Genomic DNA, 16,976 nt, shown 5'->3' with positions numbered 1-16,976 from the left:
ACACGAGGCCAAGTTTTTGCACAAAGAAGGCTGCTTTTGTTCTAGGGAAAACACACTATTTATTTTAAGCTTGCTCCATAACGCTGGCCCTATTAGCTCCGGCCTCGGCACACAGAAGTTGCTCTGGGTCTGAGCACAGCAAACACCCTGGTCCCCTAACCACCCAAATTCGCGGCTGGAGCCCGGCTGAGCTGCCGTCAAGCAGCCCGGGGGATGACCTCGCTGCCAGACCTGCCCACCGAGCTCCAGCAGACCGGGCACAGCCCAGGCGGCCGTTCGCCCGGTCGGGCCGGCGCTGACCAGGCCTGTGGCGGCTTCTCCCCACCTCGACTACACCCCACCGAGGCCTCCCCTCGCCCGGGTCGCCACCGCCTGCAGGGGCGCCCGCCCGCCCGCTCCCTCCGCCGGTCCCGGCCCGCGCCCCCCCGCGGCCCGGCCTCACAACGGCGGAGCGGAGCGGCCGGGAAAGGTTTGTCCTGCGGCGACTCCCGTCCCAAGGCGACGTCAGGCTCGGCCGGGGCGTACGCCTTAACGACCGCTGCGCAGCCGCCCTTGAATGAGGGAGGGGAGCGGGCGGGCGGGTGCGCCGTCTGATTGGGCAGCCGCGCCGTCCTTCCTGCACCAGAAGGCGGGACGGCTGGGTGATGACGGCGGATGATTGGCCAGAGAGGGGGCAGGGGGGCGGGGCGGCGGGAGGCCGCTTGGGTTGGTTGCGCCGGCCAGTGGCGGGTGCGAGGGAGTGAGGGGGGAGGGGCGGGGGGTCCTGAGGCGCCGCTGTCACCGCCGCCTTCCCGCCCAGGCCCGCGCAGCCAGGCCAGCCCGGCCCAGCCCCGTCCGCCCGCGGCGCGGCGCGGCAGGACCATGTCGGCCACGGACGAGCGGGCCAAGGAGATCCTCCGGGGCTTCAAGCTGTATCCTCCCGACGGGGGCCGTGAGGCGGGCGGGACCCGGCCGGGAAGGAAGGGGGGGAGGGGTACGGGGTTCGTCGCCCCCCTGTGGCGAGGGCGGGTGCAAGGCCCCCGGGGCGGGAAGGGGGTTGTCATGGAAACGCCTCCCCGGCTGGGCTGTTCCCAAGGCGTCCTCGCCCCTCCGGTGGCGCGCGGGGGAAGGCGTCCCTCCCCCTAAAACCGGCTGTACCCCTGCGGGGCTGGGACCGGCCCTGAGCCGGCTGGGGACGGGGGAAGGAGCACTGGGGCCTGGCTCCCGCCCCTGCTCCGCGGGGGGCTGCTGCCAGCCGCGGCGGGGGTCCCCATCGGGGCGGTGGCAGATGGCCAAAGTCCCCAGGGCGGTGGCGGCGGCGGCCTCCCCGGCCCCAACTCCGGCGTCCCGCCGTACCGGAGCTGTCCGCCGGGCGGCTGCTGATGGGCGGCCGGAGGAAAGGGGCTGCGCAGGAGGGCAGCGGCCCTCGAGCTGCGGGAGCCCCCCGCCTCGGCAGCGAGGGCAGCTCACAGAGGGCAGGTGAAGTAGCTCGGCACCCGGTGCCCTCGGTCCCAGGAAGATCTGATTCCTTCCCCTCCGGCCTGCGCTTAGGCATCTCTGCTCGGAAAGGAAATACCTGGTCTTCAGGTCCAGAAGTAACTAAGTATCTTGTTCCTTTTCATATCGTGAGGTGCTGGCACATGTCATGTTGGTCGTACAATGCTTTTATTGCTAATGCTGACATACTCTAGGTATTAATGCCTTTCTGTGCAGTTCATTTTAAAACTTTTCACGTTGCAGCTTTCAAAAAGCATTCTCATTTCGTGTCTGTGTTATCCAAGTATGAATTTAATGCTGATGAAATGAGATAGATCTGAGGTCAGAAGTGAGATCCTGTGTGCACCCTTCCAACTCAGGATTTTAGTGAAGTACAGAAAGGCTCAACCTAAAGGCCCATGTGCAAACTAAGGGTGGGAGAAATATGCCACATGTAAAATAAGGCTACAGTACTTTACTGTAGTGGATTCTCCTGAGCTTAGAAGGCAAATGCAAGTGTGCTAACTTGACCTTTAGACACCAGAAAATTGTTGAGGATTGGTTTGTTTTTCTTTTTTGCAATGAAAAGGACAAGGGGAACAGAATACTTTCTTGATCTAATGCTATTATTTCTAAATGGGGGGGGGGGGGGGGGGGGGGGGAGGGGGGGGTTTGTCCGGTGAGATGTTCATAATCTCTGTGCCAGCTGTAGCAGGATCTAATTTTCTAGGTTAGATTTAGACAGCTGCTATCAAACTATATGGAGTTACTTTTCTTAACTTTTGAACCACTATCCCATCCCCCAGCTTTTAGTACTGCATCTAGTTCCTTTGCTGCTGCCCTAGCACTACTGACAGTTCTTTTTGTTTATGATGATGTAGTATTTTAGCTGTCAAAACATGATTTAAGAACCTTTTGTGCTGGCAATTAGAAAAAGAATAAGCTTCTGACAAGACCAGACTGAGCTGTTGGTAGAAGTGAGGAATGCTTGGAAAGTTAACAGTAGGGAACAAACTTCTAAGTGCTGCTTGTATATAGTCTTTGCTGGATAGCAGAATTTACATGAAGGCCTTTGTCTACCTTGAGAGGAAATAACCCATTTTGTTGTCATTTGGCTTGAATAGAAAATACTTTTTGCACTTTGAGAGGAAGGAAGTTAGACAAACCTAAGGTAAACTTCCATTATCTCAAGCAGCCATAGCATGGACAAGCAGCTTTAGGTGAAATACTCTGCAGTTCCAGCTTGAAGTACCTCAAGCTTAGTCTTCCTTGGCTTGTCCTTGAAAAAAAAAAAAAAAAAACCCTGATATTAATTTTTACTTCTGACAGGACAGTTTTAGGCAAAACCTTGACTGTGCTTCTCCAAAAACATGTTAAGAGTACTTCAACAGCTCAGGTCACTGTCTGCCATGGGGCCAGGTAGTATAAAGTCTGAGAAACTAGAAAGTTTCTCCGAACATTTCATAAATGGAACTTTTAGCAAGTTAACATAGCTAGCTGAAAAGAACATCTGTGTATGCCTTTAGTAAGTTAGAAGAGCAGCTGAACAGACATTCCTTATTTATGAGGAAGCCTTGAGATACTGCACCATCCACACAGGAAAGTACTCAAGCCCAGATGTGACCGTGCTCTCTGTAAGGCAGCCATCAGCTCAGACTTCCACTTCCTTTCTAAGAGCGAGTATGTATTCTAGGGAGCATTATATTTTAAAGAGATGCTTTATTTTCCACCCACTCTACTGCTGTGTGTGCTGATTTAATTTCCTTTCTATTAAGGAAGACAAAAACACGTTCTAAAAAGCTGTTAAGTTTATACTTTGAGTACTTGAAAACTTTTTCCTCCCCTCCCAGGAGGGAGTTCAACTCCACCAACTTAAGCACACCTTGCAAACTTGGCACTTCAAACTGAACTTGCTTTTAGCACAAGAAACTAGCACAGTACTACACCTAGGATCTGTATGTATTGGATTCCTTGTGTGGCAAGATCAGTTGATAGGGTAGGAAGCAAGCTTTCAAAATACACAGGAACTCTAACTGGAAATCCAGTTCACGTTGAGTAATCAAAGTTTCCTCAAACAAGTTCTGTTTACTTGTGGTTCCTGAGAAGGTCAATTACAAGCTTTCCAACTGATTGGGACATGCTACTGTAGAAATTAAATTATAGCCCAAATCCACCTTCTAATTTTAATGCAGATACTCTTTCCTTCCTCTATGACACTAGTGCAAAAACATGTTGTGGCTAGTGTCCTGAAATTCAAGCCATTTACTCCCTCTTCTCATGGATTTTGCTGTTTTAAAGAGATTATAACCAAAGGAGAAATATTTGATGCTTGCAGGCAAATGAGGATATTCGTTTTACTTTATTACACTGGTCCTAAGAATTTTTATGGCACCAGTTAAAAATTGAACACTGACAGTCCAGTAAGTGTTGCAGTAAAAGATTGAAAGCCCTCAGCAAAAACTTTTATAGCTTGTCATTTCTTCAGAGACAGTATTTGTTAACAGAGCTTGTAAGAATATTCACCAACTCCCTTTTTTGAAGGCATTTGCCTGGACAGCGGTTGTTACGCTTAACATAATAATATCCACAGGTAGTCTAGTACTGTGAAAATGCAGACTGTTGTTCAACTGTAAGCAATATTGATTCAGCTGGTAACTGAAGATTCATTCCTCTGGAGTACTAGCCAAGTCTTATTTCTGCAATTATTTATGCACAGCTGGTCCTATAATCTCAAATACATGAAATTTGATTATGCCTCTTTCTCCAGAAGATGGGACAGTTATTCTGTCAAGCTACAGAGCAACTACTTACTTGACCTTCACTTACCTTTTCAACACATTCTTCAGGTTTCATTCTGTCAATTTTTAGAGTTAGTGTACACTATTAAATGTATGTATTTAACATCTTTTTTCATAAAAACACACTGATGATGTATTTTGCTAATAGCCAAGACCCAGAAGTTTTTTTTTTTTGATGGCCCCTTTGATAATTTGTGGGTTGCCTATTTATCTTTGTTCTGATAAAGACTAGCACAAAATTTTTTTTTATGCACTACATTCACTAGAATGAGAACACTCAGACAGTTATCTTATTTAATTTGGTTTGCCAACACTTGGAAAGCATACGTGCTTTGCTTTCTTACATAGCATACATGATGTAGAATAGAAATACCCAGCCATGGTTTGCAACAACAGATTCACATCAAATTCTTGAGGGATCACAGTTCAGCTTCTTTATGCACTTATTCCTGTAACGCTTCAGCCAGAACAGCAAGGAAGAGAAAACTCAAACGAGTCAGTTGAGTCTCATAGCATAGTTAAGGTGCTAAGTGTAGCCTCTCAACATATGAGTAAGCACATCCATTTCTATTTTAAACCTTAGAAGTCAAACAAGATATCACCTATTTTATTTGCTTCTGTACAGAGGAATCTCATAAAAATTGGATCTCCATAGTGTTAGTTGCCATATAGCTATTTACCAGTTTAGGACAAGTTTTTCCATGAACTTCTGTTTAAGGCTATGCAGTATAGCTTACTGTACTTCAGAAGTCTCCTGAAAGAAATTAATATGGTGAACATAGGCATGAAGAGACAATATTAACTGTAGGTCAGAATAATTATGGAGTTATGAAACTAGTATTTATGGTCAGTATAAACATATACCTGTAGCTCAGGCATGCAGACATTTATAGGCAAAACTTTCTATGTCCTACTTTCTGGACTCCCCAAAGTTCCCTGTGCAACATCCTCCTAGCTCCCAGAGCTTCTTCCAATCCTCTTCTCACCATCATTTTTCTGTCTGGGAAATCATTCTAGCAGAGCATTAGCCTCTTAGAAAAATGACCAGATCTGTAATGAAAATATGGTTATACCAGAAACCATTAAGAACTTCTGTGAACTTTTATTATTCTGCAGACAGACTTCTGTTTCCAACTTCTACTGTACACACAGAAACTGTAGTCAACGACAAGTCTTGTCTATCAATTCCTAGAATAGTCACTGAAGTTTTGAACTAGTTTGATGCAGCATTCAAAAGTTAAGCAATCCAAACAAACTCCATCAAATTGAGTTCCCAATTTATTTGTTAGGCCCAATAGATCTTTAGCTGCTTACTCACTTAAAATGTTTATCTGTTGTACTATTTACAAAACTAACAAGGTAGCAACTTTAATTGGCTTAAAAATTCCCCTTTATTTTGAGATTTCCTCTGTGCACTTCCTCAGATCTTGGTTTGTTTAGACTTCTTGCCATTGAATAGAAAGATGAATCACCAAACTCATGTGTTAAAAGGAGACACTGGCCAGCTGAAAGAGGGAACAAGGCTGCCCAGCTTCTGGGCAGTGTACTCTGTAGGAAGCCAAAGCAGAACCTGCACGTAGCTTGCACCAATGCAGTTTTAAAACATTGTAGAAAACATGAGTTTGTGCTCCCCCATCCATGTTTCTGATTTCTAAAAACTAGAATGTTCTTCCATCTAATACATAAAGTTTATGATTTATATGATCTCAAAATATGGTCTTCTGTTCTTGAACTTTCATTACCACTTTCCTGTCTACAAACCTTAGAGTACTTTATAAGCAAGAGTTGTCTACATTCCAAGTTAGTGTGACTGCAGAACAAGTTTCTACCCTGGCAGCATCAAGAGATACTTGTTTCAGAGAGGCCAGAGTTTCACATAGAAGCTTTAGACAGGTTGTACTTGGTAGTTAAGTAAGTGTCACTATGGTCAGGGTGTCTTTACCATATCAGAATTGTTTCCAGCATTGACAGAAGTTCTACAATATGCGATGATCTATAGTTCTGGTATGCTAAACACAGACTCTTACTGTGTTTCTTATGTATAAGTCATGAGACGTACCTGTAAATGAAGTAGGAGCAATTTTACCAGGTTTGGGTTTACCTGCCTGGTTCCTCAGTGAACACTGAAAACTTCATGTCCTTCCCCTGTTCACTTTCATTGAAAAAAGTGTAAATATTTAGTTATGCTTAAACAATAATTTGCATTAACTTTATATCTGAATGAGCTACAATCAGTTTTCTTCATTTCAGGTTTAACGCAATCCACCCGTAGCGTTGGAAGTGGTGCTTTGTGCCCTTGATAGTGGAAGGGGCATTGAGAGCTCCACAGTCACAGGAAACAAATGAGTTTCCAGGTACTACAGAGAATACATCTAACTGACACTGGTTTGGAAGTGTAAGTTGACACTGACTTTTGAGATCTTCTTAGTCAGCAATATTATTTTAGCACCTTGTTGTTGGTATTTTATTTCTAAGATTTGTCCTTTCATCTCTTGAAACTTTACCCATCCAGCATCACTGGAATTATCATTGCAATATTTTTAATTGCTTACTTAGTGCTGACCTAGTAAGTTACCTGAAATACTGCAGTTGTCATTAGCAAAATTATCTTAATATGATATAAAGGAAATAAGGGAAAATAATCTCAGTTACTCTTTGCATCCTCAGCAGATACCAAAATCCTTGGAAATCATTGGTGTCTTATGCTGCAGCCATTGTTACAACATTTCCACACAGAAGATAGTCATTTAATCCATTAAATGACAAGTGATAGAGCTTCTTCCCCACCCCTAACTCCACCCCCATGCATCTTCACAGCCAACATGTGTAGAAAAAAACCAAGCTTACACAGATATAAGACAAGCAGAGAAGACATCTAAAAATCCTCAAGTTAAACAGATACTATTCAGAGTAGGGTTTTTTTGTAGACACATCTGATGTGTCTCCCATGTCTCTGGGGAAAAAAAACAATTTTCTGTTAGCTAAAGCAGTCTTAGCATGGAAGCTGATTTGACTTGCTTTTACATATGATTATCTCTGAATTTAGGTTGATTTGCAAAGAACGTTGAGTGAAAATTTTACATGGTGTTCATAAGATAGCAGGCCACTGTACTCCGACCTGCAGTTTATGTAATATAAGCCTCTTCTATTTCCCTATCTAAGCTGGGAAATTAAGGCAGCTTCAAATTTGAGCTCAGACTTTCCATTAAAGATAAGCCAATGTTTTGTTTACATCTAGAGAGTTAAAGAGGTATGAGGTATGCTAGGTTCCACCAGGCAATATTGAATTTTGTCTTTTTCTGCATGTAAGTATAGCAAAATTTATCAAAAGTTAGTTCTGTAAGCACATGAAAGGTGACTTTTGCACATCTGTTGCTCATACACCCTAATGAGCAGATCATGTATTTGCACTTGATGTGCAAGAAACTACAGTACTGAGCACTAAATACTAAAAACTATTCTCAGAAGCAGTCTTTATCCTGAGACTCCATCAGGAACACCCACAGAAACAAGAGGTTTGGCATCTGTGTAGCATCACTCCCAGAGCAGCATTAAAGAATAGAATGATGTTTTTTGAGTGAAGACCACCCCCCATACACCCTTTGGGCATTACTGTGAAGTTTCCAAAGCCATTTGGCATCACATCCTAGTAGACACAGTAGGACTGGTGGGAGGCTCTGTCCAGAAGACACCTACCAGTAGCTGAGGTTCTCATGAACAGCAGTTAAGAACCACATCTCAGCTGCATACCACTAAATCCAAGTGACAGCCAGTATTTTCAGCTGCAGTTATGAACTCGAGATTCCATTGTCAGATTTCTCCTGAACAGGGTTTTCACTGTGACAGAAATGTTAGGTATAGAAGAAACCTAAGGAAAACAGTATCAGATTAATTCAGCCATGAGTGAACCTTTGAGTTGATTATATTCATGACTAGAATATAAGGCAACATTCTTCTGGAAGTATGGCAGGCTTAGGTAAAAAAAACCAAGAAAAATAATTTTTTATTTTCAGTCAGCCTTTGGGATAACAGTGCACAAAAGCATCATGTTAGTAAATTTATCCACTCCTGTATTGAAAGGATTGCTTAGCTAACTAGAAGCAATATTGACTTCCATTAGAGAGAATGAGACTGCAGGGGGATTTTAATTCTCAGTAATCCTATAGAGGGGTTTTTGTATGGGTCAGTCTGTATGCTACACTGTGTGCATAAGCTTCATCTACTCTGTAGTGAGCCGGAAGCTCATTTGGTCCTTGGGACAGCTGATTATATCCATGTTTTCATATTTATTGTATAAAGAAAATGGGGAGGATCTTACACTTTAATCACCAGTGAAGGTACCCCACCTAAGCAGATTGCCTGCCTGCATCTTTCCTCCTCACTTCAGATGACTTGAACTAAGCCTTTCCAAAAGGAAGCTTATACATGCTTGGAACTAAGAAATCCATCTGAGCATTAGAAGCTTCTCACTAGGGACAGCCTGCTGGACAGAGAGTTGACGTCAAGTCACTTTAGTTTGGAAAGGCAAAGGAAATTCTGTTTTAGGAGACAGTGAAAAGACTGGCTATTTGCATTTTAAAATAAAATATTTTTAAATAAAAATTCTTTCTGTGTATGGGAAAATGCTTGTAGAAACCTTCACTAAGGAGGAACCCATTTTCTGTTCATCTGCTGGCATGGACTGTTGCTACTGAAGGGAGTTTTTATGGCAACAGTGTCTCTGTGCTTAAAGGGAGTTCTGCAGCACCCCCAACTCTTGAGGAAGAAGTATGCAGAGAGAGAGGGTAGAAGAGGAACCATTGTCCCCATTAGTGTACTGCCAAGTGGTGGAATAGACCAACTCATCTCAAAACTGGACACCAAGAAGTAAACATTTGACTTCCAGATTGTTTTTCAGGTAGACTCTTTAGTGCATTAAAATACTTGCTCACCAGTCATAGTCTAACTGAAGACTTCATTGTTTCTTTAGTAAAGTTACTTTCTTTCCCAGAAGCTGAGATAAGGAAGAAAAAAGTCCTGATTATTATTTCACTTGAACCTTATTAGCCTTTAAGTAACATTTAAAAAAAAAAGCTCAGTCCAGGAAGTGGTATGGGTTTCCTCTTCTGAGGAAAGAGGACATCTGAAAAATATCTGCCTTTACATTCTTCTTGTGTGCTTCTGTCATAGCAGCTGTGCAGAGCACAAATTACTGTCCCCAGCTGCTTGTTACCTCATTTTCAGATTTACTAGCTGAGCTGCTCAGATGAGCACTACAACCTCCTGTTTCAGTCAGAATGAGGCATGGTCACTTAAAGAGCTTAAGCAATAGGTTAAGGAGCAGAGACCTGTGTTAGTCAAGTAGATCAGGTTAGCAGTTTTACAAACAGCTCAGCTGTTAGATTTGAGGGAGAAAGTAAGAAGCAGCTGGAGAGGGCTGTGAACAGCAGTTCTTTCCAGCCACTGCTGCTGTCAGATGTCATGCCCAGAGTCTCAGCCTTACATCAAAGGAACTTGTTCTCAGTGCAGCCCCATGTTGTCTTTACCAGCAGTCAGCACCAACTCACCTGAGGATGTTTCTCACATCACCATGCTTAGTTACCCTTGCAGCACCAGCTCTAAAATCCTAGCTTAGCACTATTAGTTGAGCATTTTACCTTCACATTAAGTCTCTGTCACGTAACTTCTCTTGAATAAGAGAAATGTGTTTGAGATGACTTTGGTAAGGTAGTCATCTTCTCTTTCGCCTCATTCGGTGCAAGAAGTCTTTAGCATTAGTGTGCTGTGTTACTGCCTAGCCACCAGGCAAAATTAAACAGCATCTGGGAAGTGCCCCTAAAGACTTGATTTTCCTGCAACTCTCTAATGAGCCAGACATAGGAAATCATTGGCTGAAAGTCACATGCAGGCTTGGAGAACAAATGCATGGTGTTTTTAAAATACTCTTTCCAGAGGTTAAAAAAGGAGAGAAGCCAATAGATTTCTCAATCCAGTTTGGGCTACTCATTTATGGCACCCTCAATTAATCCACAAGGAATCATTATAGTTACACTGTTGCCATAAAAACAGTATTTAAACAGCTCCAGGAAGGAATTGTTTCCCCCTGTAATTCCTTCAAAGGGAACTCCATTATATTAGTATAATACTGACCTTAAACTCAACTTCTGCAGAGAAACATGTAGCTTCATAGAAAGAAAGAAAACACCGTCTCCTTGATTCTCCTAGCATCTTCCATTCTGCCGTTAGAATAAGTTCCTTCAGAGGTTTAAACAAAAAAAAACCCTACAAACCTATAGATATATTTTAAAGTAGGCTGACTGAAGTACTGCTTGCAAAACAAAACCAAAGGCTCCCTAAAGAAAGATACAAGCTTACCTGGTCTAGTCCTCAGCCCCCTTCTCACCACTAGCAGTTCCACCACAATCTCTTTCTCCCTGTCTATGAAAAGTAGAGGTGAGGCATTATCCAGGAAGCTACAAAACAAGCCTCTACTCCTCTAAGGCCTCTAACCATACTATCCTCATCAAGTCCTCTTCCTTATTTAAATACATCCCTGCCAGAGGCCAGGTGAAAATGTTTGACAGTTCATGATGGTCTCTTGCATTTGTTTCACTGATAAAACAGTAGCTCCTTGTTTTCCTGCTTAATAAGGTTGTTTGCACAAGTCCCAATTTTGCCAGTTCAGAAATAGTAAATGCAGTCAATGAGGCAGAGGCAAGTTTGAAAAGGTGCAAAGTCAAATAAATAAATACTATATTTTGATGTAGGCACACCTGTAAAGGGTCCAGAGAATGCTAATTGTGGCATTTTTTGAGCTTTGTTCACAGCATTGACATTTCACCTTAATATAAACACTTATGAAGATACAAACTTTGAAACAACAAAATAATATTTTAAAAACATAATATTTGTATCAGGTGTGTGTAAGTCTAGCTTTTCAGTAAGTAAATTGTTATTATTTTGTTGTTATTATTAATAACAAAATTGAAATAAACCACTTATGAACTGCAGCTGATTGTATTATTTATACATTCTGTTTTTTTCACAGCAGAAATAATATATTCCCAGCTGAAAAATATATTAATAGATTTTAATTAAAACTTGTAAAAAAACAGATTTCAAATACTCTGAACATTAACAGAGTTAATGTTAAGCTTGTTAAAATAGTAAATTTAAAATATTAGTATAAACATAACTGTAGATTTTACTGACAGTGAAAGCTATAGAAGCTGCTTGGAAGTAATAAAGGTCATCACTTTTTTGTCATTTCAGTGGAGATTTCATTATTGTATCCCTGCAGTAATGTTTTTCATCTGAATACCAGTGCATATTAAAGCAGAGAGATGCTGGTTTGGGCACAGACCCTCCATCTTCAAGAGATCCCCTAGTGATGTGCTCAGTGTTTCACATCAGTATAGTTCACAGTAGTATATGTGTAGAGGCTGATTACAGTACACCATTCAGAACCAAATATTAGTATTTTACGTATTCTAAACTTGTTTGGAACTTAATTTTTTTCTTGTAATTTTAGTGTGTTGCTGTAGTGATTTTCCAAACAACTTTCTTTTCAGCCTGCCATACTGTCTAACACTGTGTAAAAAGTTGGGATGGTTAAATTGTCACACTGCAAATTTAAACACTAATCCACACTGCAAATTTAAACACTTTTCCTATTCTAGTAGGTTCCTAAAAAAGCACAGTAATTCTGATATGGAGTCCTTGTTTTTTGAGAGTTCTGTTTCAATCTGCGTAAATCCCCCTTTATTCCTCTTCTCTGCCTCTGCTTTCAGCAGCCTCTGGTCCATTTACAAGATTAGTTTCCTCATTCAACTGCCAATCATTCCCTCCTGACTGTATTTTCAATTTTGTTTTGATTCCCCACTTGGTCTGTATGCTCTTAAGTTTTTCTCCCTTCCTCAGAGGAGACAAGATAATGAACTTGTTTTCCTTGAATAATCTTAGTCCTGTCAGTTGTAAGTGGAAAAACAAAAATTGTTTGATCTATATTGCAGCATGTGGTCCTGCCATTAAGTTAATTTACTGTTTTCACTTTGTTAAATAACTTACTCATGTCCCATGTAGCAACTATTGATTTTTATATCCTATGTTTTTAATACCATGTATCCTAAAATGAGTTGTCAACTTCTTGTTTGTACAGCAGCCTCCTATCATGTCAGCGGAAATTGTTCATGGCTCTCAAAAATAACAGTGCCATGTCAGCAGAGGAAAGACAACTTTTTAAAAGATACTATAAAATGGTTCTTTCAATGACTTGCGTAGTGCTCCAAAGATGTAACTACTTTAGTGGCTCAGATCCATGACCTATTTTTCTCTTGTCATTGGAGAACCACCTCTGATTCTCACTGTGGTCTCATCCTGTGAGTTTAGAGGGCCACTCACATTCACCTAATTAATCACATCCTTACTTACTCCCTTGGCTTGATGTTGAGAGTGTTCATAATCATTTTTTTGCCAGTTCATCCCTGGAAAAATAGGGTGGCTGGCAGTGAAGATGCTCTTTGTGTTTAGTCATGGTGGCCCTGGCTGTAAGGGTTGTGCTTTTGGTAAAGCTAAAGTATGTCCATTTCTCACACACACATAGCCCAACTTTAAAAAAAACCCCTGAAGTATTTGTAGCTCCAGTGAAATTCAGGCCAGTACTGTCCACATGGATTGTATATCCAAGGAACCATTTAAGCTAATGCCAGGAAAAGAGTGGCTTGTTCCCCTGCTGTGCCACATCAGCAAATAGGAGATTGGCATTTGTCATTTTGGACTTTATGAAAGTGCTTGTCGTAGCTCTTTCTCTGGCTGATTTGAATTTTTATTTTATTTATTAGGTGAGGAGTGTTAGTGCCAGGGCTAAATACTGTTTTACTATAAAATCTCAATAAGATTAAATCCCCTTGTGATTCTCTAATTACATTTCAAGGATACCGAGTTGCTTTCCCAGAGAACCTGTGGTGATCTCTAGATGTATCCCTGGTTACAGAACAACACTGGATTGAAATAGCGAAGGATATGTTGTGTGTGAGATATTGTGGGTCGGTATTAAAGGTGCAGAGGTTCAAAAAAGCCTGAAGTCCTTTGAGTAAACCATTAGTAGAACTGAGTGACTTCTGCCCTACCAACTCCAGTGTCACATTCATGCCAGCGGGGATATGCTGAGTATTGCTATGAGATTAACAAAACAGTAGGACTCTGTTCAGCTGGTATTACTTCTGCTGCAATAGTTAGTTTTCACTCTTGTCATAAACACAAGTCCTTATAGATTAATTAACAGATGTACTGCAGCAACAGCACTTGTTTCACCTTCTCCCTGAAGGCTGCAATTGGCATTTGCTTCGAAAGCTACGTAAAGAGTATCTTTTCAGGATTTAATTCATTTTTGTCAGGTTTTAGCGTTACTTGTGAGAGAGAGCATATGAACACACCTGGAAAAAAGAAGTTCAATTGTCTGGCCTATTTTCCTGAAGAGCAAACAGAGCTGTAATCCCCCCCTGAGGGAATACATACCATCTTTATGCCAACTGGCTTGGGCAATATGGAGCTTGTCAGTGCCAGGAGTTTTTGAACTGAAGTAGCTACACTATGTAAATGTACTGCACTGAGATAAAGCAGTGTGTATACTTCTCTTCCCCAGTGTCAAAGAAGAGGTGGCTATGGCTTTGCATATAGCTCTAATTGAGATAAAACCATAGGGTTTGTATGCTTAAAATTTACTCCAGCTTAACTATTTCTGTTTTATTTCCCCACTGTGCATACCTTTATCCCAAGATGAATGTGTCCAGTTCCAAATCACAGAAGTCACTTCAAAGCTTTGAAATTGGACTCTCTTGATGCAGAATAAGGACATCCAGACAAGTGTTAAATAAGGGATAGTTAGCTCAACTCTAAATTCACTTCATGCCTTAGTCTGGATTGGCTCCTATGCATTGACAAACACCTAATTAATTCAATTGCTAGTGAAGGGTACTGTTTAGAAATTAACTGTATTGATAAGGTATTGGGAACAAATTCCCTGTTGGTAGAGTAAGGGGAGTTTAGACAGAATCAGTGTGTGAATGCAAGAGAAATTCAGTGCTTGACCTTTTATTCATATCTTCTCTGAGAACGCCAGCAAGAATGTCTAAGTGCTCCCGTTACTGTTGATTTTGGTGGCGTGAACACCTGCCTTTTAACAATTAGAATAAAACTCACAAGTTCATTTCCTGGAAGGTAGGAGCTATCAGGCGTAATGACTGCAGGCTTTATTGATCTGATGGGGATTTGGAGTGCTAACAGACAGCCAAAAGGTTCCACGGCCAAATAAAAATCCCCAGGTCCCTGAAGTCCTTTGCACAAATGAATTCCTCCTCTTTTACAGACCTCTCTGAAATCAAGACATGTCTCTGTGAAGATTACGCTACAGATTTTCCCTGAAAGGAGTTTTTACAAACAGCCTTGCTCAATGGTGATTTTTTGCTTTGTTCTGTATAGGTGGATATTTCACTTGACAGTAACTCTGAAATCTCCCCTGGTGTAGTTTCTGTTCTCAGCAGCACAAGTGTGCTCTTGAAGACAGTTTTATTTCTGCTCTTTCCTGATTCCCTGAAAGAGCAAGAGGCTAAGCAACTTTACGAGAAATATAAAACGTCAAGGGCAGGACTTTCTCTCTAGGGACAACTATCTGTCCCTCAGGTGAAAGAGGTGGGTGAACAGCTCTTGATACGAAAGATGCCTACTTTCATTTACCATTTCTATAAGATTGCTGGAGACCAACAAACTACCACCTGAGAGTTCTTTAAACTTATGGCTCTTGAAGACTTTTGTGGTAGCTGCTGTTGCTTGGATATCCAGAGTTAAGGATATCTGCCCTCCTGTGCATGGAGAAGTGTTTCAAGGGCCAGCTCAGAACAGGATCTCTCCCCAGTAATAATGCAGTGTGCTTGTAGCCTCCTCCAGTCTGGGCAGTTAACCAGAAGTAATAAATCTTTCAAATGTACAAAATCTGTACTCCCAGGCTCTGCCTTGGCCAGTCTTTCTGCTGCAGAAGATTTTAAAAAATGACAGGCCCTCCCAGTTGCTAGATTTCATGTTCAAGGACCTGTGTCACAGTCCTTGCCAATATGGCTCTAGATGTTGATTTGTCATGTCATATACACAAATTCTAATTTGCTCCTTTTTTCTGCTACCATCTTATTGTCCACTGATAGCACTGTTTTGGTGTGGGGTTCTTGTTGCCAGGCTAGGTATTTTGGAATATCTAGGAGTCTAAGTCCAGAGAGTCTGAGTCTTTTGGAAGTCAGAGCAATGTTACAGACCTTTCTTTCTATGTAGGAAGTAAGCACAGACTGCACCTTTGCCACACACTATGTAGAGAAGAAAGAAGTGTGTTTCAAGAAGACACAAAACTGTATATATATACCATGTTCATTAACAGATCCATCTAGTACCCTCTAAAAGAGAGGGCGGAGGCAAACCTGCTTAATCAGAGGTCTTAGCATATACAGAAGCAGTTCTTCAAGCTAACATCATCAGTGCCATCTTTTACAGATAAGCGATCAAGTTAGCAGACCTTGTTGTGTCCAAACAAAATCACAGGTGTTGAGTGAATTACTGCACGGAAGCAGGTGGATATCACTTTCTCATCTCTTTCTATTGGGATGCAATCAGTGTCTGAACCACAAGGAAGATTGACCCGGCAGAGTTCTTATAAGTCCCAGGGAGGCCTTAACAGACCTGATCCCATGCAGTTGATCTCTGAGCTTCTGTATTCACTGCTCTAGGTTCAGATTTCTTCATGCTGCTTGCCACTGAGAGAAGAAATTAGTGTTCAACAACATTGATTAGGATTGCTTTGCCACTAAGTTAATATTATTTATTTTGTGTATAGTAGTTTTTATCAGCTATATAAATGTCTGTGGACATAGTGCTGAACTTCAGAAGGAAAAGTATCCCAATAGTCTAGTTTTTCTTGTAGATCTGAAGAAGTGCTTTAAGTTTACTCCAGAGAGGATGACTGAAGAAAGCTTTACTTATAACAGGTGATGTAGAATAATCTTACTATTGAAGCTGTGAGATTCTGGAATTCACATTTAAGGAGCTCTGGAATCTCAGGAGTTCTGCAGGATGTTTCTGAGATTGCTTTCAAGACCTAGGGTTTTTTTTCATCATAGGTGGAAGCATTGCTTCTTGTTAAGGCTTTATTGTTTTAGTTATAGCTCCAACAAGTAGAATCCTTTTCTTATCATTTTATTGGGGTAAATCAATTTACTGTATTACACAAAAATTTTAACAGGAAGTAATGTTCCCACTGATACCTTCAATAAAGATTAAGTATACCATTTAATCTGAGATTTCTAGATAATGCTAGGTTGAAATTATCCTGGAAACAATGGGTTTTCAAACTTAAAGTGTAGCTAATTCAACTGGAGTTAAGAAAAAAAAGTGTTCTGTTTTCAAGACCCGTCTCCTTTAGGACATGTTCAATGTGTAAGTATGTTAACAAATTATGTGAGCCTGTCATTTGACATCCTTGCTGCACCTTTTTCATCATTGAACTGAAGTAGGATTGTAAAGAGATTTGGTCTTGAAATTAGCTCTTTTTAATGATTTAGCGTTTGAATGACCAAGTTATTTAGTTCAACTGAAAAGAATACTGGGACTAAACTATTGCAGACAACTGCTGATTTTCTTATCCAGTTTTCTACTATCTCACATGTTAATGTGCTCCTCTATTCTCTGCCCTATATCAATAGGGGT

General features: G+C 41.6%; 1 protein-coding gene and 1 long non-coding RNA gene across 4 annotated transcripts in view; both read left to right on the top strand.

The window, feature by feature from the left end:
* Positions 1-697: 697 nt before the first annotated feature.
* The window catches only part of PDE6D (phosphodiesterase 6D), a 39,052-nt gene continuing 22,773 nt past the window's right edge, over positions 698-16,976 (top strand). The window contains exon 1 of the mRNA XM_075761383.1: positions 698-911. Within this exon, the coding sequence (XP_075617498.1) occupies positions 862-911 (50 nt within the window). The 5' untranslated portion in view covers positions 698-861. The remainder of the gene's footprint in view (positions 912-16,976) is intronic.
* The window catches only part of LOC142602942 (uncharacterized), a 28,700-nt gene continuing 12,739 nt past the window's right edge, over positions 1,016-16,976 (top strand). The window contains exons 1-2 of one of the 3 annotated variants that reach the window (XR_012836794.1): positions 1,016-1,574; positions 6,504-6,648. This is a non-coding gene — a long non-coding RNA (uncharacterized LOC142602942). Of the gene's footprint in view, positions 1,575-2,129; positions 6,649-16,976 lie in introns of those variants that run through there. The other 2 variants (XR_012836797.1, XR_012836796.1) reach the window with 2 other exon arrangements.

The sequence above is a fragment of the Balearica regulorum genome, chromosome 9 (assembly GCF_011004875.1).
Source record: "Balearica regulorum gibbericeps isolate bBalReg1 chromosome 9, bBalReg1.pri, whole genome shotgun sequence".
NCBI lineage: Eukaryota > Metazoa > Chordata > Aves > Gruiformes > Gruidae > Balearica > Balearica regulorum.
The sequence above is the reverse complement of the archived record's forward strand: the minus strand, read 5'-3'. Positions and strand labels throughout refer to the sequence as shown.